General features: G+C 50.0%; 1 protein-coding gene across 13 annotated transcripts in view; it reads right to left on the bottom strand.

The window, feature by feature from the left end:
* Positions 1-3410: 3410 nt before the first annotated feature.
* gstz1 (glutathione S-transferase zeta 1) overlaps positions 3411-25209 on the bottom strand; it is a 69565-nt gene continuing 47766 nt past the window's right edge. For 6 of the 13 annotated variants that reach the window (XM_078234540.1, XM_078234539.1, XM_078234536.1 and 3 more), the window contains exons 3-10: positions 21530-21581; positions 16804-16871; positions 16202-16282; positions 9959-10084; positions 8906-8984; positions 7550-7602; positions 5111-5160; positions 3411-3762 (exon numbers count right to left, since the gene is read on the bottom strand). In XM_078234540.1, the coding sequence (XP_078090666.1) occupies positions 3639-3762; positions 5111-5160; positions 7550-7602; positions 8906-8984; positions 9959-10084; positions 16202-16282; positions 16804-16871; positions 21530-21581 (633 nt within the window). In that variant the 3' untranslated portion in view covers positions 3411-3638. Of the gene's footprint in view, positions 3763-5110; positions 5161-7549; positions 7603-8905; positions 8985-9958; positions 10085-16201; positions 16283-16803; positions 16872-21529; positions 21582-21717; positions 21781-25209 lie in introns of all 13 variants that reach the window. The other 7 variants (XM_078234530.1, XM_078234531.1, XM_078234533.1 and 4 more) reach the window with 3 other exon arrangements.

Below are 25209 nucleotides of genomic sequence, written 5' to 3'. Positions count from 1 at the left end.
TCCCCGCATTGGAGATCTCTATGGCCTCCCAAAGATACACAAGGCCAACACACCCGGCCGTCCCATCGTATCAGGCAATGGGACCCCGTGCGAGAACCTCTCCGGCTACGTCGAGGGCATCCTGAAACCCATTGTACAAAGAACCCCCCAGCTTCTGTCGCGACACTACGGACTTCCTACAGAAACTCAGCACATATGGAGCAGTTGAACCAAGAGCACGCCTCGTCACAATGGATGTCTCGGCACTCTACACTAGCATCCCCCACGATGATGGCATTGCTGCAACTGCCTCAGTACTCAACGCCGACAACTGCCAATCTCCAGATGCAATTCTACAACTCATCCGCTTCATCCTGGACCACAACGTCTTCATCTTCAACAATCAGTTCTTCATCCAGACACACACAACTGCCATGGGAACCAAATTCACACCTTAATATGCCAACATTTCATGGTCACGTGCATTCGGCCTCTGATGTAAGGGTTCTCCAAGGTGGCCTTCACGACACACGACGGTGCAGAGTCGCTGAGCAGAAACTGATAGCCAAGTTCCGCACACACGAGGACGGCCTCAACCGGGATATTGGGTTGATGTCACACTATTTGTAACCCCCACAGCTTGCCTGGACTGGCAGAGTCTCACTGGCTGTCCTGTCTGGAGACAATACACATCTCTAACCTGTCTTAATGCTCTCTCCACTCACATTGTACCTTTAAGACTTGATTAGCTGTAAGTATTTGCATTCCAACCATTATTCTGTAAATTGAGTTTGTGTCTTTATATGCCCTGTTTGTGAACAGAATTCCCACTCACCTGAAGGAGGAGCTTAAGGCTCCGAAAGCTTGTGGCTTTTGCTACCAAAGAAACCTGTTGGATTTTAACCTGGTGTTGTTAAACTTCTTACTAACATCTTCATGCACAGGTTCGAACAAGACCTCTTCACCGCACAGGGTCTTCAACTGACGCTATACACTGGATACATCGATGACATTTTCTTCCTTTGGACTCATGGTGAACAATCACTGAAACAACTATATGATGACATCAACAAGTTCCATCCCACCATCAGACTCACCGTGGACTACTCTCCGGAATCGGTTGCATTCTTGGACACACACATCTCCATCAAGGACGGTCACCTCAGCACTTCACTGTACCGCAAGCCCACGGATAAGCTCACGATGCTCCACTTCTCCAGCTTCCACCCTAAACACGTTAAAGAAGCCATCCCCTACGGACAAGCCTTCCGTATACACAGGATCTGTTCAGATGAGGAGGATCGCAACAGACACCTACAGATACTGAAAGACGCCCTCAAGAATAGGATATGGCGCTCGACTCATTGATCAACAGTTCCGACACGCCACAGCAAAAAACCGCACCGACCTCCTCAGAAGACAAACACGGGACACGACGGACAGAGTACCATTTGTCGTCCAGTACTTCCCTGGACTGGAGAAGCTACGATATCTTCTCCAGAGCCTTCAACATGTCATCGCTGAAGACGAACATCTTGCCAAGGCCATCCCCACTTCTTGCCTTCAAACAATTGCACCAACCTCAAACAGAAGATTAGGGGCTGAATGCCTGTGACTGCTGAAGTGTTCTCCGAGAGGAAGAGAACACTCTTGCCTGGTGATTGCCGAGCAGTGTTCATTCATCCGTTGTCATAGCGTCTGCATGGTCTCCCCAATGTACCATTGTCCGCAGCAAACTACCCAGCCTTCAGGAGAACAGTGACCACGACACCCCACAACCTTGCCACAGCAACCTCTGCAAGACGTTGAGGATCATTGACACGGATGCTATCATCTCACGTGAGAACACTATCCACCAGGTACACGGTACATACTCTTGCGACTCAGCCAACGTTGTCTACCTGATATGCTGCAGGAAATGATGTCCCGAGGCATGGTACATTGGGGAGACCATGCAGATGCTATGACAACGGATGAATGAACACCGCTCGGCAATCACCAGGCAAGAGTGTTCTCTTCCTCTCGGAGAACACTTCAGCGGTCACAGGCATTCAGCCCCTAATCTTCGGGTAAGCGTTCTCCAAGGAGGCCTTCACGACACACGACAATGTAGAATCGCTGAGCAGAAACTGATAGCCAAGTTCCGCACACATGAGGACGGCCTCAACAGGGATCTTGGGTTCATGTCACACTATTTGTAACCCCCACAATTTGCCTGGGCTTGTAAAATCTCACTAACTGTCCTGGCTGGAGACAATACATACCTCTTTAACCTGTGTTTAATCCTCTCTCCACTCACATTGTCTGTACCTTTAAGACTTGATTACCTGTAAAGACTCGCATTCCAACCATTATCTTGTAAATTGAGTTTGTGCCTTTATATGCCCTGCTTGTGAACACAACTCCTCACTCGCCTGAAGAAGGAGTGACACTTCGAAAGCTCGTGCTACCAAATAAACCTGTTGAACTTTAACCTGATGTTGAGACTTCTTACTGTGCTTACCCCAGTCCAATGCTGGCATCTCCACATCATCTCTACCACCTAGCCAGGCAAGGGTAACACCACACCTGCAAGTTCCCCTCCAAGACACTCGCCAGCCTGACTTGGAAATATATCGCCATTCCTTCACTGTCGCTCGGTCAAAATCCCAGAACTCCCTCCCTAACAGTACTGTGGATATACCTACACCACATGAATGGTACAAAGCGATGGTTCACCACCACCTCATTACAGGCAATGTAAAATGGGGAATAAATATCATCCTTGCCAGCAATGCTCATGTCCCAAGAATGAATTTTTTAAAAACTCAGAGGCTAGTGTGTCATCCATTGAGTCAATGCTGATGAGCTCTTTTCTACTTGGCCCTCTGGCCTTAACACTCCCTTTAACAGCCTTTAGTTAACTTGCATTCTCCAGGTTTATGGATGTGCCTCTTGCCTTCACATTATCGCAGCTGTCAATTACCCATCTTCAGCTCTCCAACTTCAATCGTTTGCAGCACATTCTCTCTTTCTCATGGATCTTCCTTACTTGTTCACGGATGTGGGTATTGCTGGCTGGGCCAGCATTTATTGTGGTTCATATCTTTTCTTTCCCTTGCTGTTTTTGAAGGTACTTTTCTGTTGTGTTTTGATTTTTATCAAAGGCTAACCCGAAATGTTAACATTTTTACTTTCCTTGAAGCGGCTGTTTACCAACTGAAACAAGCTCGATTCCAGTAGTTCCTGTAAGGTTTCAGTTGTCGGACAAAATAAACATTACAAGATCATTTTTTCCTTTATTGATGGAATCAGTTAATAAATCAAAAGCAAGATGGTGACAGATGTGGGAGAGAAACTTGCTCTACACAGCCAGTGGGTGGCATGATTTGCAAATACATTGTGATCATTGACAGCGATTGACAAAAACGTGGCCAAAAAAAACTGACAAGTTCAGTTCGGCAATTGCAACAAGATTTTATTTTAAATGTAGACACATTTGTGTATATTTCAAACCGGTATGAAGAGAACAGGGAATTGCTGCACATATAGCTTGTAATTAATCATTTTGAAAGTCTGAGCAATTCCTTAAATCAAATCCAGTTTATAGTCTGTAATTAGCGAGAGTCTCCTCCTCTTCATCGAGACAGTTTGACCTGACATTGCCCTTGCTGCTGGGGTCAGGGTTCAGGAGGCGTGTCAGGTTGGCAGGATGGGTGGCTGACCTTGAAGATCTGTAGTTCCAGCAGGGCATTGTTGATCTTTGCAATGGTGGGAAATGGTGCCAGGTCCACCTTGAACCTGCTGTCAAGAGGATAAGGCATCATCTTGAAGTGACTGAGCGAATCACAGCCGCAGCAAAGATTAGAAAATGTCATTTCAAATGGGGCAGGACCTTAGAGATTCTTCTTGCAGTGAATTTCTAATTAGTTTTGGCTGGGGTGGAGGAGTAGGTAACAAACGTTGGGAAAAAGATACAAAAGTCTGAGGTCACGTACCAACCAACTCAAGAACAGCTTCTTCCCTGCGCCATCAGACTTTTGAATAGACCTACCTTGCATTAAGTTGATCTTTCTCTGCACCCTAGCTATGACTGTAACACTACATTCTGCACTGTCTCGTTTCCTTCTCTATGAACAGTATGCTTTGTCTGTATAGCGCGCAAGAAACAATACTTTTCACTATGTTAATACATATGACAATAAATGACAATAAATCAAATCAAAATCTGGGGGGGTTCGAAGGATAAAGAGTCATCCCTCCCCCTCTTACACTGAGACTCCTCCATCACAACAGGTGATAATGAGATTCCACAAACACCATCATAATGGTCAGAACCTGCCATTAAATCTTCCTCAATCTGAAATTTATTAAGCCCGGTCAGTCTGCTGGCTCTAGGACATATTGTTGTAGAAAACTATCCTGAACACAAACAATTCACTACCTTTTTGACATATGTTAAACTCCTTATTGCAATTTATATGAACAATAAAATCTCCCATCATGTTACACAAACTACCAGAAGACAACTTCCACCCAGTCTTAAATTCTTCTGTTTCTCACCCGAGGTCTGTATCCCTGGACTCGGCAGTGGGATCACTGCACAGACCTGACCACAGCTGAGGGTCCACTTGGTACCAGGTTGAGAATTGAACAACTACCATAGATGAACAATTGGACTGGAGTAGGGGCAGCGCCAGAAATAGAGACAGAAAGGTCAAGGAAGGGAAGGGAGGTGTCTGAGATGGACCAGGTAAAGGTGATGGAGGGATGGACTGGAGCAGGGATATAAATGGAAATGTAGGAGGGATAAGGATTGCTCTCAGGGAGAAGGAAGCCACAGCTATTGTAGGAGAGAAAGGATGAGTGAACTGGTTGATAAGGATTAATGGTGGGGATGGTGGAGAGAAATTGGACAAACAATAGGAACACTTGATACTGCTGAAATCCTCAGTGTAATATGGAGTGCAAAGCGCAATATGCAAGTGTATATTGGTGAATGCTTTTGGGTTGATATAAAAGTGGGCAGTTTAAGTGATGAGGTCTGTAACTCTGGTCAGGTGGTCTCACTGGGACAGTTAGTTTGATGACTTGTGTTTTAATTTCTGCAGGGAATAGATAGGAAGCAGAGAGAGGATGCACAAAGCCTTACCTCACCGCGTTGTACACTTGTGGCACCAGGCACAGATCTGCCATTGTGACCTGGAACACAAGAGGCTGTGTCACAAGATTAAACCAAACAGAAGGTTCAGGTAAACACTCCAAAACAAAGTTACATTCATTTAGCCTCCCATTACATCTCGCAGTATCGGTCACGGGGTTCACCTCCAGGTCAGGGGTTCAAGTCCCACTGCAGAGGGTTGAGCACAAAATCCAAGCTGACACTCCTGGTGGGCACTGAGGGAGTGCTGCAGTCAGAGATGCCATCATTCAGATGGCATGTTAAACCCATGCCCTGTCTGCCTACTGAGGAAGACATGAACGAGCCCATGGCACGATTTCAAAGTACATCAGGTGATGTCCTGACCAATTTAACTCTCAAACAACATCACTAAGAGGGTTATCTGGTATCACGTTGTGCACAGCAAGCCCCCAGAAAGAGCAAACTGGCTCTGCATTTCCCTAGTTTACAACAAAAACCTTCAGTTCTTATTTTTGATTTGACCTGAGGGTGGGGTGGAGAGGTGTCGGGAGAGAGAGAGGGGTGGAGAGGTGTTGGAAGAGAGAGGAGTGGAACGGTGTAGGGAGAGAGAAGGGTGGAACAGTGTAGGGAGAGAATTCCAAAGCTTAGGCATCAACAATAGTGATGGAATGATTAAAATTGAGAATGCTCAGTAGGCCAGAATGTTTACCTGAACCTGTGCAGAGGGATCTAGGAGGGCCTGGACTGAAAGTTACCCATGGAGGGGGAGCAATGCAGAGTCCATTTGAGAAATATTCAACTTCACCCGCTACCACTTGACTTGTGACTTGACAGAGCTCTGAGAAGAATTCCTCTGCCAGGGTTCCCCTCTATTCCTCAGGGTAACAGACCAGCCACAATCTCACTGAATGGTGGTACAAGCGGAACGGATTAAATGGCATACTCCCATTCCAATGACCCCAGTGCCATGACCCTGCAGCTACATCTCTACTGCTGCCAGCCCTCCCCGCCCCGCCCCGCCCCCCCTTCTCTTTTTCCACCTGTACAACCAGAACATTATTGATACTTTGAACTCTTCTAGACTGTGCGTATAAACCCAAATCCCTGAGGCTTTAGGGACAGATGCTATGCAGTGTGGTGTTGAGCATATAGCTCTCTGGATATTGACTGTTTGGGAATGGGGGATGGGTTGGCAATGGCAGTAGAGCTACAATCGGCTCTCTGCCTATGGGTTGGGTGTTGAAATCAGCCAAGACTCCTGATCTCTGTCTCCAGTCCCCTCTGTTGACTGATTGAGAACAGGACTGAGCTCGGCCATGCTTCGCTCTGCAATTGAACAGTCAATGTTTAGACTCGTGTGGAAATTGGTAGTTTGAACAAAACGATTGGCACCCGTGGGATCTGAGCTGCCACAGGCATTGGCACCATAGGACGGTGTGGGAGCCAGTCCAAATCCGGTAACCACTACCACCCAGAGAGCAGCCGATAGCTGGGAACAGCGCCACCTGGAGGTTCCCCTCCAAACCACACGCCACCCTGATTTGGAAATATATCACTATTCCTACACTGTCTCTGGGTCAAAATCCTGGACCTCTGTTCCTAACAGCACTGTGGGTGTACCTACACTACATGGACTGCAGAAGTTCAAGGCAGTGGCTCAGTCCTGCCTGCTCAGGGGCAGTTAGGAATTGAATCATAGAAACCCTACAGTGCAGAAAGAGGCCATCTGGCCCATCGAATCTGCACTGATCACAATCCCACCCAGGCCCTACCCCCATATCCCTACACATTTACCCACTAATCCCTCTAACCTACGCATCTCAGGACACTAAGGGGCAATTTTTGCATGGCCAATCAACCTAACCTGCACATCTTTGGACTGTGGGAGGAAACCAGGGCACCCGGAGGAAACCCACGCAGACACGAGGAGAATGTGCAAACTCCACACAGACAGTGACTCAAGCCGGGAATCGAACCCAGGTCCCTGGAGCTGCGAAGCAGCAGGTGCTAACCACTGTGCTACCATGCCGCCCCCCGCAACCACTGTGCTACCGTGCTGCCGATTGGTAATAAAGTCTGGCCTGGTGTGTGATGCCCACATCCCATGAACAGATACATTTTAAAAAACCATCAAACTCCCTGCAGTCTGAAAGGAGCTCTTCTGTGCTATTGGGGAAGTGGCAACTCCATTAGCAAATCCAGCAACTTCACTGAAGCCAGCAACCCCAAGTTAATGCTGGAGTTTCAGGGACAGTGGGAGTGAATGACACCCATTGCCAAGGTGATGTGACTTTAAATACAGGATTTACTGTACGTCCTTGGCCTGGTGTGGGAGAATGCAATCAATTCTCATCCTGAACTGTGCAAGGAGCTAAGACTGAGTCACCAATCTAAAATCATCTATGCCATCCTGAACAGATGCATGGTTAGAAGCTTGCTTGTACGCACCTCATCACCGACACAGTATTGTCCAGCCGTCTGTTGCAGGAGACTCTCCAGAGCTGGAAAATAGGTAGACATTAGCAGGGGAGGATGGAGCAACACCAGGTCAGTTACACAACTCATTTTTATAAACGCCCTTAACATAGTTGGTTGCCACAAGAGCAATGATGAATTTGACACCAAGTCACAATGATATAGCTAGGAGAGTGGAGTAAAAACTCAGACAAAAAGATAGATCTGAAGGAACATCTTAATGGAAGAAAGTGAGGTAGAGAGGCCGAAGGAAGAAATTCCAGAGCTCAGGAAACTGAAAGCATAGCTGCCAATAATGGAATGATGGAAATCAAGGATGTGGAACAGGCCAGAAATGGAGGAGTAGAGAGGTTTTGGAGATGGGTAGGGCTGGAGGAGGTTACAGAGAATAGGAAAGCGTGAGCCCAAGGAGGGAAATAAGGGCGAGAGTTTAAAAATTGCCAGAGAGCCTGTGTAGTTCAGCAAGTGACACGGATGCCATCATCTCACCCGAAAACACCATCCACCAGGTACAAGGTACCTACTCTTGCAACTCGGCCAACGTTGTCTACCTGTTACGCTGCAGGAAAGGATGTCCCGAGGCATGGTACATTGGGGAAACCATGCAGACGCTACGACAACGGATGAATGAACACCGCTCGACAATCACCAAGCAAGACTGTTCTCTTCCTGTTGGGGAGCACTTCAGCGGTCACAGGCATTCAGCCTCTGGTCTTCGGGTAAGCGTTTTCCAAGGCGACCTTCACGACACACGACAGTGCAGAGTCGCTAGGCAGAGACTGATAGCCAGGTTCCGCACACATGAGGACAGCCTCAACCGAGATATCGGGTTCATGTCACACTATCTGTAACCCCGACAACCTGCCTGGATGTGCAAAATCTCACTAGCTGTCCTGTCTGGAGACAATACACATCTCTTTAACCTGTGCTAATGCTCCCTCCACTCACATTGTCTGTACCTTTAAGACTTGATTAGCTGTAAAGACTCACATTCCAATCATTATTCATGTAAATTGAGTTTGTGTCTTTGTGCCCTGTTTGTAATCAGAACTCCCACCCACCTGACGAAGGGACAGCCTGTTCCGAAAGCTAGTGGCTTTTGCTACCAAATAAACCTGTTGGACTTTAACCTGGTGTTGTTAGACTTCTTACTGTGTTTACCCCAGTCCAACACTGGCATCTCCACATCATAGTTCAGCAAGCACATAGGTGATGGGTGAACAGGTCAGGACGCAAGTTAGGATGGAGGTGGAAGTTAGTAGCGATAGTGTTGGATGGATTAGAAAGTTCCACAGCACCGGTGTGGCAGGGCCGCCTGCCAGGTCTCACCTTGGAAGCCATTGACGATGAAATATTGAGCCCATTCAAGTTTCTTCTCAGCTTCTAACTTCTGCAACACATGCAAGTTCTGAAAGAAAACCAGACTAAGTGAGTAAGCTGCAGACACAAGTACCAATGATAAAACCCCAAACGAACCTCGTCCCGAGTGACCCAAACAGACCAGACCAGACACCTGAGGTTTATCCAATCTGAACAACAAACCTGACCCACATGACCTTACGGAGAAACCTGCTGTTAAGAACAAAGAAAAGTACAGCACAGGAACAGGCCCTTCAGCCTCCCAGCCTGTACTGATCATGATGCCCTAACTAAACTAAAAAAAACCTGCCCTTACTCAGTCCATATCCCTATCCCATCCAGATGCCTCTTAAATGTTGCTAACCACCTCCTCTGGCAGCACGTTCCAGGCACCCATCACTCTCTGCGTGAAAAACGTCCCCCCCGCACATCTCCCTTAAACTTTCCCCCTTTTACCTTGAACCTGTGCCCCCTTGTAATTGACACTTCCACCCTGTCTATGTCTCATAATTTTGTAGACCTCTATCAGGTCTCCCTTCAGCCTCCAGTGAAAACAATCCTAGTTTATTTAACCTCTCCTCATAGCCAACACCCTTGAGACCAGGCAATATCCTGGTGAACCTTCTTTGCACTCTCTCCAAAGCTTCCATGTCCTTCTGGTAGTGTGGTGGCCAGAACTGCACGCAGTATTCTACATGCAGCCTAACCAAGGTTTTATATAGCTGCAACATGATTTCCCAGCTCTTGTACTCAATGCCCCGGCTGATGAAGGGAAGCATGCCACATGCCTTCTTAATCACCCGTGTTGCCACATTTGTGTGGACTTGCATGCCCAGATCCCTCTGTATGTTAATGTTCCTAAGGGTCCTGCCAGTTACAGTATACAATTTGTACCTGATACACAGACAATTGAGAGCATGAGTTATTCACCAGACATGAGAATGAGTGACCCACCTTCAGTTGAAAGAAAGCTCTAATGCAGCACAAGCTCCAAAAAATTGGTTTCTGAAACTAAACTCATACCTGTAGAGGCTGAATACCGGATGTGATGTGGTCAGAAATCATCCGGACTTGGGCACGTTTCTTGGTGTCCTCAGGGAGCAGTCGTGGACCAGGTCTGGTCTCATCCAGATACTGGATTATAGCCAGCTAACATCAGGAAAGAAAGTTACTGGTCAAAGCAAATAACAGTAACTGTAGCTGAAAATAACTACAAACTGATAAATGTTCTATAAATAAAGATACTTGGGAGTAAATGATAGTAAAAGTTTCTTTAAATACATTAAAAACAAACGGGAGGCAAAAGTAGACATTGGGCCGCTCCAAAATGACGCTGGTAATCTAGTGATGGGAGACAAGGAAATAGCTGAGGAACTTAATAAGTACTTTGCGTCAGTCTTCACAGTAGAAGACATGAGTAATATCCCAACAATTCAGGAAAGTCAGGGGGCAGAGTTGAATATGGTTGCCATCACAAAGGAGAAAGTGCTAGAGAAACTAAAAGGTCTGAAAATTGATAAATCTCCGGGCCCAGATGGGCTACATCCTAGAGTTCTAAAGGAGATAGCTGAAGAAATAGTGGAGGCGTTAGTTATGATCTTTCAAAAGTCACTGGAGTCAGGGAAAGTCCCAGAGGATTGGAAAATCGCTGTTGTAACCCCACTGTTCAAGAAGGGAACAAGAAAAAAGATGGAAAATTATAGGCCAATTAGCCTAACCTCAGTTGTTGGCAAAATTCTAGAATCCATCGTTAAGGATGAGATTTCTAAATTCTTGGAAGTGCAGGGTCGGATTAGGACAAGTCAGCATGGATTTAGTAAGGGGAGGTCGTGCCTGACAAACCTGTTAGAGTTCTTTGAAGAGATAACAAATAGGTTAGACCAAGGAGAGCCAATGGATGTTATCTATCTTGACTTCCAAAAGGCCTTTGACAAGGTGCCTCACGGGAGACTGCTGAGTAAAATAAGGGCCCATGGTATTCGAGGCAAGGTACTAACATGGATTGACGATTGGCTGTCAGACAGAAGGCAGAGAGTTGGGATAAAAGGTTCTTTCTCAGAATGGCAACCGGTGACAAGTGGTGTCCCGCAGGGTTCAGTGTTGGGGCCACAGCTGTTCTCTTTATATATTAACGATCTAGATGACGGGACTGGGAGCATTCTGGCCAAGTTTGCCGATGATACAAAGATAGGTGGAGGGGCAGGTAGTATTGAGGAGGTGGGGAGGCTGCAGAAAGATTTAGACAGTTTAGGAGAGTGGTCCAAGAAGTGGCTGATGAAATTCAACGTGGGCAAGTGCGAGGTCGTACACTTTGGAAAAAAGAATAGAGGCATGGACTATTTTCTAAACGGTGACAAAATTCATAATGCTAAAGTGCAAAGGGACTTGGGAGTCCTAGTCCAGGATTCTCTAAAGGTAAACTTGCAGGTTGAGTCCGTAATTAAGAAAGCAAATGTAATGTTGTCATTTATCTCAAGAGGCTTGGAATACAAAAGCAGGGATGTACTTCTGAGGCTTTATAAAGCACTGGTTAGGCCCCATTTGGAGTACTGTGAGCAATTTTGGGCCCCACACCTCAGGAAGGACATACTGGCACTGGAGCGGGTCCAGCGGAGATTCACACGGATGATCCCAGGAATGGTAGGCCTGACATACGATGAACGTCTGAGGATCGTGGGATTATATTCATTGGAGTTTAGGAGGTTGAGGGGAGATCTGATAGAAACTTACAAGATAATGAACGGCTTAGATAGGATGGACCTAGGGAAGTTGTTTCCATTAACAGGGGAGACTAGGACGCGGGGGCACAGCCTTAGAATAAAAGGGAGTCACTTTAGAACAGAGATGAGGAGAAATTTCTTCAGCCAGAGAGTGGTGGGTCTGTGGAATTCATTGCCACAGAGGGCTGTGGAGGCCGAGACGTTGAGCGTCTTCAAGACAGAAATTGATAAATTCTTGATTTCTCGAGGAATTAAGGGCTATGGGGAGAGAGCGGGTAAATGGAGTTGAAATCAACCATGATTGAATGGTGGAGTGGACTCGATGGGCCGAATGGCCTTACTTCCGCTCCTATGTCTTATGGTCTTATGGAGCAATTTACAGCTGGAACTACATGGACATTACAGCACAGAAACAGATCATTCATAATCTGGTTAAAGAGATGGGACAGGGTTGTCAAGAGTGACCTAGTAACAGTATAAAGGGCAGAGATAGGCCATTTATCTCTCTGAGACTGCTCCATCATTCAACACAATCAAGGCTGATCTTCCACATTAACTCCATCTGCCTGCATCACGTGCTAAACTTGCATGGGGGGGTGGGGGGGGGGGGGGTAGTGCAGAACTTTAGGGACAATATTTCATATTTTAATTTAACAAATTGTCAAATATTTGTGTTTGAGAAACAGAGAGCTATCAGATCAATCGAAAATAAACTTCAAACTGGACTTAGCTGGTGTTGCAGAATCTCAGCTTAGCTCAGTGGGAAAAACTCTCAGACAGGAGATCAGAGGTTCCAAAACCTTGCGCCCATACATATGGGCATTCCAGTGCAGTGCTGAGGTACAGCTGCACTGTCAGAGGTACAAACTTCAAGTGAACCACTGAACTGAGACTTCGTTTTCCTGTTGAGTTGTGTGCCGACAGTCGTTAAAGATTCTTTTGGATTAGTCCCCTGGCAACATTCTTCCCTCGACTAAAAATACCACTGTAATAGCTTCAGTATTATGTACAATTCTCGGCACCACACTTTAGGATGGCAAAGCCTCGCAGAGGATCAGAGATTTACCAGAGTGGGAGCAGGGATGGGGGATTTGGATTATGGCAGAGTCTAGGGAAACTTGGGTGCTTCTGCTGAGGGCAAAGAGATGAAAGTGAGATTTTATAAAAGAGCTCAAAATTATGAATGTGTGAATTATGAGCAGGAGTAAACCACTTGACCCTTCAAGCCTGCTCCGTCATTCAATAAGATCATGGCTGATCCGATTGTAACGTCAACTTCACATTCCTGTCTACCCCTGATAACCTTTCACCCCCTTGTTAATCAACAATCCATCTCGCTCTGCCTTGAAAATATTCAAAGACTCTGCTTCCACTGCCTTCTGAGGAAGACAGCTCCAAAGACTAATCTCTGTCTTAAATAGGTGACCCCTTAAATTTTAAACAGTGATCCCTAGTTCTAGATTCTCCCACAAGAAGAAACATCCTCTTCACATCCACCATGTCAATGCCCCTCAGGATCTTGTATGTTTCATTCAAGTGGCCTCTTATTCTCCTAAACTCTAGCAGATACAAGCCTAGCCTGTCCAACCTTTCTCCATATGACAACCTGTCCATTCTGGCATTTGTATAGCAAACCTTCTCTGAACTGTTTCTAATGTTTTTACATCCTTCCTTAAATAATGAGACCAAAACTATATAATTGAGGAATTGAGTTTAGGAGTCGTGAGATAATGTTGCAGCCATATAGGACCCTGGTCAGACCCCACTTGGAGTACTGTGCTCAGTTCTGGTCGCCTCATTACAGGAAGAATGTGGAAGCCATAGAAAGGGTGCAGAGGAGATTTACAAGGATGTTGCCTGGGTTGAGGAGCATGCCTTATGAGGAGAAGTTGAGTGAGCTCAGCCTTTTCTCCTTGGAGAGACGAAGGATGAGGGGTGACCTGATAGAGGTGTATAAGATGTTGAGAGGTATTGATCGAGTGGACAGTCAGAGGCTTTTTCCTAGGGCTGAAATGGTTGCCACACAAGGACACAGGTTTAAGGTGCTGGGGAGTAGGTACAGAGGAGATGTAGGGGTAAGTTTTTCATTCAGAGGGTGGTGGGTGCGTGGAATGGGCTGCCAGCAATGGTGGTGGAGGCGGATTCGATAGGGTCTTTTAAGAGACTTTTAGATAAGTACATGGAACTCAGTCAGATAGAGGGTTATAGGTAAGCCTAGTAATCGCTAAGGTCGGGACATGTTCGGCACAACATTGTGGGCTGAAAGGCCTGTATTGTGCTGTAGTTTTTCTATGTTTCTATATATAATACTCCAGACGTGATCTCACCAATGCCCCGCTCAACTGAAATGTAACCTCCCTACTTTTGTATTCATTTCCTCTTGATTTGATTTCTTGTCACATGTATTAACATACAGTGAAAAGTATAGTTTCCTGTGCGCTATACAGACAAAAAATACCATTCATAGAGAAGGAAAGGAGAGAGTGCAGAATGTAGTGTTACAGTCACAGCTAGGGTGCAGAGAACGATCAACTTAATACAAGGTAGGTCCATTCAAAAGTCTGATGGCAGCAGGGAAGAAGCTGTTCTTGAGTCGGTTGGTACGTGACCTCAGATTTTTGTATCTTTTTCCCGAAGGAAGGAGATGGAAGAGAGAATGTCCGGGGTGCTTGGGGTCCTTAATTATGCTGGCTGCTTTGCTGAGGCAGCAGGAAGAGTCAATGGATGGGAGGCTGGTTTGTGAGATGGATTGGGCTACACTCACGACCTTTTGTAGTTCCTTGCGGTCTTGGGCAGAGCAGGAGCCATACCAAGCTGTGATACAACCAGAAAGAATGTTTTCTATGGTGCATCTGTAAAAGTTGGTGAGAGTCGTAGCTGACATGCCAAATTTCCTTAGTTATAGAGGTTTACAGCATGGAAACAGGCCCTTCGGCCCAAGTTGTCCATGCCGCCCTTTTTTTAAACCCCTAAGCCAATCCCAATTGCCCACATTTGGCCCATATCCCTCTATACCCATCTTATCCATGTAACTGTCTAAATGCTTTTTAAAAGATAAAATTGTACCCACCTCCGGCAGCCCGCTCCAGACACCCACCACCCTTCGCACAAAAAGTCTTCTGAGAAAGTAGAGGCGTTGGTGGGCTTTCTTAACTATAGTGTCGGCATGGGGGGACCAGGACAGGTTGTTGGTGATCTGGACACCTAAAAATATGAAGCTCTTGACCCTTTCTACTTCGTCCCCAATAAATGATAGCATTCTATTCATTGTACCTGGATACTTGCCTTTTGTGATTCATACACTTGGACATCTACACTTGGAGATCCCTCTACATCTCACCATTTAGATAACAAACTTCTTTCTTATTCTGTCAAAAATGGACAATTACACATTTTCCCACATTATACTCTATTTGCCAGATCTTTGCCAACTCACCTAACCTACCTATATCCTTTTGTAGTCTCCTTTCTTTACTTTCCTATCTTAGTATAATCAGCAATTTAGCAACTGTACCTTCGGTTCCTTCATCAAATCATTTTACAAGTTGTAAAGAGTTGATCCTGTCAACCAGAAAATGACTCATTTATGCCTACTCTGTTTCCTGTTAGCTAACCAATCTTCAATCCATCCAACATGTTACCCCCTACAACCATGAGCTTTGATTTTCCACAATAACCTTTGATGTGGCATCTTATTAAATGCCTTCTGAAAACCCAAGTACAGTACATCCACCAGTTCCCCTTTATCCCTGTTACTTCTTCAAAGAACTCCAATAAATTAGTTCAATCTGATTTCCCTTTCACAAAACTATGAAGGTTTTTCAGAAAGATACAATGGGTTGAATGCTCTCCTCCTATGCTGTAGGAGCCTATGGTTCTGACATGATTGGATTTGCTGTGTTTTGTGGGATCTTGCAAAATGGTTCATATTTGTCCACATAACTAAATTCACGGTACGTGGGCCGATTGAGAGAGAATCATAGAATCCCTACAGTGCAGAAGGAGGCCATTTGGCCCATCATGTCTGCACCGACACCCATCCCACCCAGGCCCTATCCCCATTTAGTTACCCTGCTGATCCCTCGAACATCCCGGGACACTAAAGGTTAATTTAGCATGTCCAATCAACCTAACCCGCACATCTTTGGACTGTGGGAGGAAACCGGAGCACCCGGAGGAAACCCACGCAAACACAGGGAGAATGTGCAAACTCCACACAGTGACCCAAGCCGGGAATTGAACCAGGATCCCTGGAGCTGTGAGGCAGCAGTGCTGACCACTGCGCCACCGTGCTGCCCGTGCTGAGGTGGTGAGACCCAATCCATATAAATCCTTGATCAGTTATGTACTGCCAATGATTGCTTTAAACTTGGATTCACCATTTTTGATGATTACAGGACTGGTCAAGTTACAAGTTAAACATTGACACAGCCAGATAACAGGCCATGGAATCCTGAACCCAGGTACAACGGAAAAACTTTAATAATTAATACAAAATGAAGTCCTCTCTTTGCTTTCCCACACAACAAAGACAAGCGAGCTTTACCGACTGCGAGATAGTAATCCCATCAATAGAGAGAGCTGGAACCTGCTTCATGGGATTAAGGGCCTTGAAAAAATCAGCATGCTGCAGAGAGAGGAAACAGTGGTTAAAATGCAATATAACAAAGATAATCTCCCAGTGTAACACTCCTCATTGGGCAAAATAGAGTTAGATGTTGGCTATAGTTGGGAGCTGTGTACGGACTGTGGTCTCCCCAACTATAAGACAGACAAACCCTTACGCTGTCCTCCGTCTCCATAAAAGGTAGCTGGCAGGCTCTCTCATTCAGATACCAAAGCTTAACACAAGATAGCTCAGAAAGGAGGAGGGCAGAAGTGATGCTCCTCACACTTCTGAGAGTTTGTTAAACTAGCACTTAAAATTTTTTTATAATGGATATAAAAATTATAACATGTCTGTCATAACGCCACTGGGCCAGATAATAAATTCATACTTTTCTATAAAATGAAATGATGTTGCTTGGTTTTAAAATCAGTTATAGAGAAAAAAGATCAATTCTTGCTAGGTGGCAGTAGGCATAACTCCAATAGCACAGAATCACGATACAGAAATGACAGAGGAGATGGAAAAGTTTAGAAATGTACCTGTTGCCCTCCGCCTTTAACTAGATTGACAGGAACCTGGTCATACGCGATTCCTTTGAAAGCAAGAGCTGCGTGTTTGGAGAGATGGGGGAAAATACATTTTAGAAACTCTGCAAAAGCAAAAAAATAAGAAATTTCATTTCAATTCCAACTACCACCACCCTCCTCCCCACACACAGACACACAACCCCACCCCCCATATACACACACACCCCACACACACACAACCGCCACCCCACACACACACACCCACACACACCCCCCCACACACACACCCCACACACACACAACGCCCCACACACACACACAACCCCCCCCCCCACACACACACACCCACCCCCCATATACACACACCCCTCCCACACACACACACAACCCCCCCCCCACACACACACACACAACCCCCCCCACAAACACACACACACACAACCCCCCACCACACACACACACCCCCCCCACACACACACACACACACACACACACACACACACGCCCCCCCACACACACACACCCCCACACACACACACCCCCACACACACACACCCCCACACACACACACCCCCCACACACACCACACGCCTCCCCCACACACACCACACGCCCCCCCCACACACACCACACGCCCCCCCCACACACACACCACACGCCCCCCCCACACACACACCACACGCCCCCCCCACACACACACCACACGCCCCCCCCACACACACACGCCCCCCCACACACACACGCCCCCCCACACACACACGCCCCCCCACACACACACGCCCCCCCACACACACACACGCCCCCACACACACACACGCCCCCACACACACACCACACGCCCCCCCCCACACGCCCCCCCACACACGCCCCCCCCCCACACACACCACACGCCCCCCACACACACGCCCCCCCCACACACACCACACGCCCCCCCCACCCACACACACCCCCCCCACACGCCCCCCCCATACACACCACACGCCTCCCCCACACACACCACACGCCCACCCACACACACCACACGCCCCCCCCACACCCACCACACGCCCCCCCCACACACACCACACGCCCCCCCCACACACACCACACGCCCCCCCCACACACACACCACACGCCCCCCCCCACAACCACACTCGCCCCCCCCACACACACACCACTCGCCCCCCCCACACACACACCACACGCCCCCCCCCACAACCACACGCGCCCCCCCCACACACACCACACGCCCCCCCCACACACACGCCCCCCTCACACACGCCCCCCCACACACACGCCCCCCCACACACACCACATGCCCCCCCCACACACACACCACACGCCCCCCCACACACACCACACGCCCCCCCCACAACCACACACGCCCCCCCCACACACACCACTCGCCCCCCCCACACACACACCACACGCCCCCCCCCACAACCACACGCGCCCCCCCCACACACAACACACGCCCCCCCACACACACCACACGCCCCCACCACACACACGCCCCCCCACACACGCCCCCCCCACACGCCCCCCCCCACACGCCCCCCCCCACACGCCCCCCCCACACACACCACACGCCCCCCCCACACACACCAAACGCCCCCCCCCACACACACACCACTCGCCCCCCCCACACACACACCACACGCCCCCCCCACACACACACCACACGCCCCCCCCACACACACACCACACGCCCCCCCCACACACACACCACACGCCCCCCCCACACACACCAAACGCCCCCCCCACACACACCACACGCCCCCCCCACACACACCACACGCCCCCCCCACACACACCACACGCCCCCCCCACACACACCACACGCCCCCCCCACACACACCACACGCCCCCCCCACACACACGCCCCCCCCACACACACCACACGCCCCCCCCACACACACCACACGCCCCCCCCACACACACGCCCCCCCCACACACACGCCCCCCCCACACACACGCCCCCCCCACACACACGCCCCCCCCACACACACCACACGCCCCCCCCACACACACCACACGCCCCCCCCACACACACCACACGCCCCCCCACACACACCACACGCCCCCCCACACACACCACACGCCCCCCCCACACACACCACACGCCCCCCCCACACACACCACACGCCCCCCCCACACACACCACACGCCCCCCCCACACACACCACACGCCCCCCCCACACACACCACACGCCCCCCCCACACACACCACACGCCCCCCCCACACACACCACACGCCCCCCCCACACACACCACACGCCCCCCCCACACACACCACACGCCCCCCCCCACACACACCACACGCCCCCCCCCACACACACACCACACGCCCCTCCCCACAACCACACGCCCCTCCCCACAACCACACGCCCCCCCCACACACATCACACGCCCCCCCCACACACGCCCCCCCACACACACCACGCCCCCCCCACACACACCACACGCCCCCCCCACACACACCACGCCCCCCCCCCACACACACCACACGGCCCCCCCCCCACACACACCACACGGCCCCCCCCCCACACACACCACACGCCCCCCCACACACACCACATGCCCCCCCCACACACACACCACACGCCCCCCCACACACACCACACGCCCCCCCCACAACCACACACGCCCCCCCCACACACACCACTCGCCCCCCCCACACACACACCACACGCCCCCCCCCACAACCACACGCGCCCCCCCCACACACAACACACGCCCCCCCACACACACCACACGCCCCCACCACACACACGCCCCCCCACACACGCCCCCCCCACACGCCCCCCCCCACACGCCCCCCCCCACACGCCCCCCCCACACACACCACACGCCCCCCCCACACACACCAAACGCCCCCCCCCACACACACACCACTCGCCCCCCCCACACACACACCACACGCCCCCCCCACACACACACCACACGCCCCCCCCACACACACACCACACGCCCCCCCCACACACACACCACACGCCCCCCCCACACACACCAAACGCCCCCCCCACACACACCACACGCCCCCCCCACACACACCACACGCCCCCCCCACACACACCACACGCCCCCCCCACACACACCACACGCCCCCCCCACACACACCACACGCCCCCCCCACACACACGCCCCCCCCACACACACCACACGCCCCCCCCACACACACCACACGCCCCCCCCACACACACGCCCCCCCCACACACACGCCCCCCCCACACACACGCCCCCCCCACACACACGCCCCCCCCACACACACCACACGCCCCCCCCACACACACCACACGCCCCCCCCACACACACCACACGCCCCCCCCACACACACCACACGCCCCCCCACACACACCACACGCCCCCCCCACACACACCACACGCCCCCCCCACACACACCACACGCCCCCCCCACACACACCACACGCCCCCCCCACACACACCACACGCCCCCCCCACACACACCACACGCCCCCCCCACACACACCACACGCCCCCCCCACACACACCACACGCCCCCCCCACACACACCACACGCCCCCCCCACACACACCACACGCCCCCCCCCACACACACCACACGCCCCCCCCCACACACACACCACACGCCCCTCCCCACAACCACACGCCCCTCCCCACAACCACACGCCCCCCCCACACACATCACACGCCCCCCCCACACACGCCCCCCCACACACACCACGCCCCCCCCACACACACCACACGCCCCCCCCACACACACCACGCCCCCCCCCCACACACACCACACGGCCCCCCCCCCACACACACCACACGGCCCCCCCCCCACACACACCACACGGCCCCCCCCACACACACCACACGGCCCCCCCCACACACACCACGCGGCCCCCCCCACACACACCACACGCCCCCCCCACACACACACCACACGCCCCCCCCCACACAGACCACACGCCCCCCCCACACACACCAGACACCGCCCCCACACGCCCCCCCCACACACACACCACAACCCCCCCCCCCACACGCCCCCCCCCCACACACACCACACGCCCCCCCCCCACACACACCACACGCCCCCCCCCCCACACACACCACACGGCCCCCCCCCCACACACACCACACGGCCCCCCCCACACACACCACACGGCCCCCCCCACACACACCACGCGGCCCCCCCCACACACACCACACGCCCCCCCCACACACACACCACACGCCCCCCCCCACACAGACCACACGCCCCCCCCACACACACCAGACACCGCCCCCACACGCCCCCCCCACACACACACCACAACCCCCCCCCCCCACACGCCCCCCCCCCACACACACCACACGCCCCCCCCCCACACACACCACACGCCCCCCCCCCACACACACCACACGGCCCCCCCCCCACACACACCACACGGCCCCCCCCACACACACCACACGGCCCCCCCCACACACACCACGCGGCCCCCCCCACACACACCACACGCCCCCCCCACACACACACCACACGCCCCCCCCCACACAGACCACACGCCCCCCCCACACACACCAGACACCGCCCCCACACGCCCCCCCCACACACACACCACAACCCCCCCCCCCCACACGCCCCCCCCCCACACACACCACACGCCCCCCCCCCACACACACCACACGCCCCCCCCCCACACACACCACACGCCCTCCCCCCCACACACACCACACGGCCCCCCCCCCCCCCCCCCACACACACACCACACGGCCCCCCCACACACACACACACACATACAGTTCCTCACCAATTCGCACTCTCCATGAGCAGGAACTCCTGAAGTACGTGTATAGCACAGGCTGGGAAAACACACCAGACAGAAATAACAGTTAGAATCAAATCCATTAGCATGGAATCTGCACTGGCTCCTACACGCATACACACACAGCCGCTGCATTGCTCTCATAACTGTGCTGATGCTCTCCAGATACTAACTTTAGATGTTGATTCCATGTTCCTGCTGCTCCCGAGTGACTCTTCACCAACTCTCTCCGCCCTCTTAAAGATACAAATATGGTTGTGCAACCAAAATTAGAATGAAGCCAGAGGTTTGGGGGGGTCAATCATTAACCAGCCTAAAGTCCTCTTCCTCTGCACCCATGACATTTGTCGGATGATGAAAAGCCCTCCACTGGTCACTGATAGAAGATTAAATTCAGCAATTTAAGTCATGAACAGAAACTCCTTATTTTTTCATACAACAGAATGTAGGAAAGTCCTTATCAAATTGTTTAGACTCATGGTTGAGTGGATATGGGGTCAGGAAATTATCATATTCATATGAAGGATAAACACCAACAGGGGTTGGTTGGGCCGAATGGCCAAATGCCATACTTTCCGATTGTTAAGATTTTGAGGGCAGAGCTAGATAGATTCTTGATTAACGAGGGGGTGAGGGGTTATCTGGGGGTCGGCAGGAGTGTGGAATGGAGGTTACAATCAGATCAGCCATAAACAATGGTGGGGCAGATTTGAGGGGCCGAGTGGCCTACTCCTGCTCCTAACTCAATAATTCTCCCACTGAAGCCCATCCCTCTAGTTCCCCAGCTGTGCCATCACACGAGACCGGGAAGAGAAAGCTCACTGATGCAATACAAACAAACTTTCCTACTGATATGTAAAAGCTGCAAAAAATTGGATATTTGATTTAAAGAAATAGAATGTTGAAAATTCCCAGCATCTGGAAAGAGAAAGTTGAAATGGAGCTGTGTTCACTTTGTAACAGACACAGGGACAGGAGGAAACCATTCAGCCCCTCAAGCCCTGCTTTGTAAGTCAATTAGATCATGGCTGATCTAAGCCTCAATTCCAATTACCTGTCTTTGTGCAATATCCCTCAATACACTTCCCAAACAATAATCTATCTGTCTCAGTGCTGAAAGCTCCAACTGATCCTCCGGCATCCACAGCTTTTTGGAAGAGCAGTGTTCCAGATTTCCACTAACCTTTACGTGAAACCGCTTCCTGGCATCACACCTGAACAGCCTGGCCCTACTTTGAAGATGATGTCCCCTTGTCATGATTCCCCTCCCAGAGTAAATAGTTTCTCCAGATCTACTTTATCAGATCCTCGGGAATACAAGCCTAGACTGTACAACCTGTTCTAATAATGTAACCCCTCTAGCCCCAATATGTGCTGCTGAATCCCTGTTCTATCCCCTCCAAAACAAATATCTCCTGAGGTGCTGTGCCCAGAATTGAATGCAGTTATTCCAGAAAGGAGTCCAATCAAGGCTCCATACAGCTTAAGTGTCACTGTAAAAACATCAAACTGCATCACAGACATTGTACAGAAACAGTCGTGGAGGCAAACAAATTCTGACCAAGTTCCCATCTGAAACGTGAACCCAGCTCTCCCCTTTTCAGATGATGGCATGTCTGCTGCCCATTCACACACTTGAACTTGTCAGCTGCTCAGCAGCAGGTAGGCGCTGCACTAACACGTCTTCCACTTGAGCCCCTCAGTGCACTGCATAATGTGGAAAGCACGCTCAAGAATAATTCAATCACAACTTCATGAAGGCTGTTCTCGTATCCTGGATCTTGTTTTGAAGCCCATCTCTTTCATATTATCAAACCACAGTTCACCAAAAGAAGGCATTTTATCCATCCTTTCAGTGCTAACAATTTACTAAAAGAATCCAAAGCTAATCCCACGCCTCATCTTCTGTGATTTCACTGTTCTTCCTCATGGAGATATTGGAGAATCTGGGACGTTCTCCTTAGAGCTGAGAAAGGTAGAGGGAGATTTAATAGAGGTGTTCAAAGTTATGAGGGCTTTTGAAGGTGTAAATAAGGAGAAATTGTTTCCACTGGCAAAAGAGTCAATATGTGGAGAAGTCCCAAAGAGTCAATAACCAGAGGACAAGGATTTAAGGTAATTGGCAAAAATACCAGTAGGAAATGAGAATTTTGTTGGACGCATCGAGTTGTGATCCGGAATACCTGTCTGAAAAAGTGATGGATGAAGATTCAACTGTGACTTCCAAAAGAGAAATGCAGAGCCATGAGGAATAAACAGGTGAGTGAGCCTAATTGGTTTCAAAAGAGCTGCCAGTCTACATCCCTCTAACCTTCCTTCAATCACCTCCTTCAGCAAGTTCTCATACCTTAGAATATGGACAATCCAATCATGTCACTTTTATCTTCACAATATTCACTAATGATCTTTCTTCCTCCACTTCCTGAGAACATCTACATTATTTTTATGTCCCTCTCTGACTGACCCACTCTATCCTTCTGCAGGGTCTCATTTCAGCCTTTCGGTGTCTGCTTTTCAATCTGCCCCGTAAAGGAAGACATTCCAAATCAGAGGCTTGATCATTCTTTTCTTAACATCCCCACTCATTTCTCCTAGCAATTCCTTATGTTAGAGAATGGATTCTTTGTTGTCACTTTTCTAACTCAGATTTCTTTATGACAGTAACCATCTTTTTCCCAGGTACTGAAAATTGCACAACCTGTCCCAGCTGTTGACCTCCACACCCTTATTTATCCCACTCTTCAAAAGTTGTCTGCTTTATACTAATTTTCATTCCATAAGTCCCTATCATCCTATCAACAAACTATGATTTTATTTTCTGCACAGAAATTCAAATTATCGTGAAATCTATGAAGAACAAAAGTAAAGTCAGCTAAAGTCCTTGGAATTCTCCATGTCCCCAAACCCAGCAGCACCCACTTAACCCAACTCTATTTCCTGCTATCTATCTGTGCTACCACATTCCCACTTACACCAGGTATGTGAATAGGTATCAAGCCAAATACAAGGCTTCTCATCCAATGCTTTCTGTAAATCCATCTACTGCATTCGCTTCATTAATCCAGTCACTTCTTCAAACAAACATTATATTTGTTAAACATCAAACTGCCTTTACCAACTTGGTGTTAGTTGTCCTTCATCAACCAATAGATTTCCAAACGGCTTCTACTTCTATTTTGAATCAGGGATGGATTTGCCTATGACCAAGATTAAACTCCCTGACTGTTCACACTGTTTCTCCACTGAGGCTGAGGGGACCAAAAGCCCTTCCCTCACTCCACGTTCTACAAGACTCCCCTTTGCCTCCTTGCTTTGGTCTGAGCACATTTTGCATATTTGAGGACACAAAAAGCTGAAAGCCTTTCTCTCTCTAACACAGAAGCAGAATACTACAGTTGCTGGATACTTGAAAGAAGCAGAAAATGCTGGAAATACTCAACAGATCAGACAGCTTCTATGGAGAGAGAGAGAGAGAGAGTTAGCCCACAAACTGTTTCTCTCTCCACAGATACAGCACGACTTGCTGAGTATTTCACCAACATTTTCTGCCTTTCCTTCTTCCCCAAGTTCCTGAGAGGCCCATTCCTCTAGTAACTTACCTCTCTCAGTGAAGTCTATTCTGTTTGTACATTAATTCACAAAGTCCATCTCGTCTCCCCCCCTGG

The sequence above is a fragment of the Mustelus asterias genome, chromosome 18 (assembly GCF_964213995.1).
Source record: "Mustelus asterias chromosome 18, sMusAst1.hap1.1, whole genome shotgun sequence".
Classification (NCBI taxonomy): Eukaryota; Metazoa; Chordata; class Chondrichthyes; order Carcharhiniformes; family Triakidae; genus Mustelus; species Mustelus asterias.
Note: the sequence above shows the minus strand (reverse complement) of the source record. Positions and strands in the feature narration are given on the sequence as shown.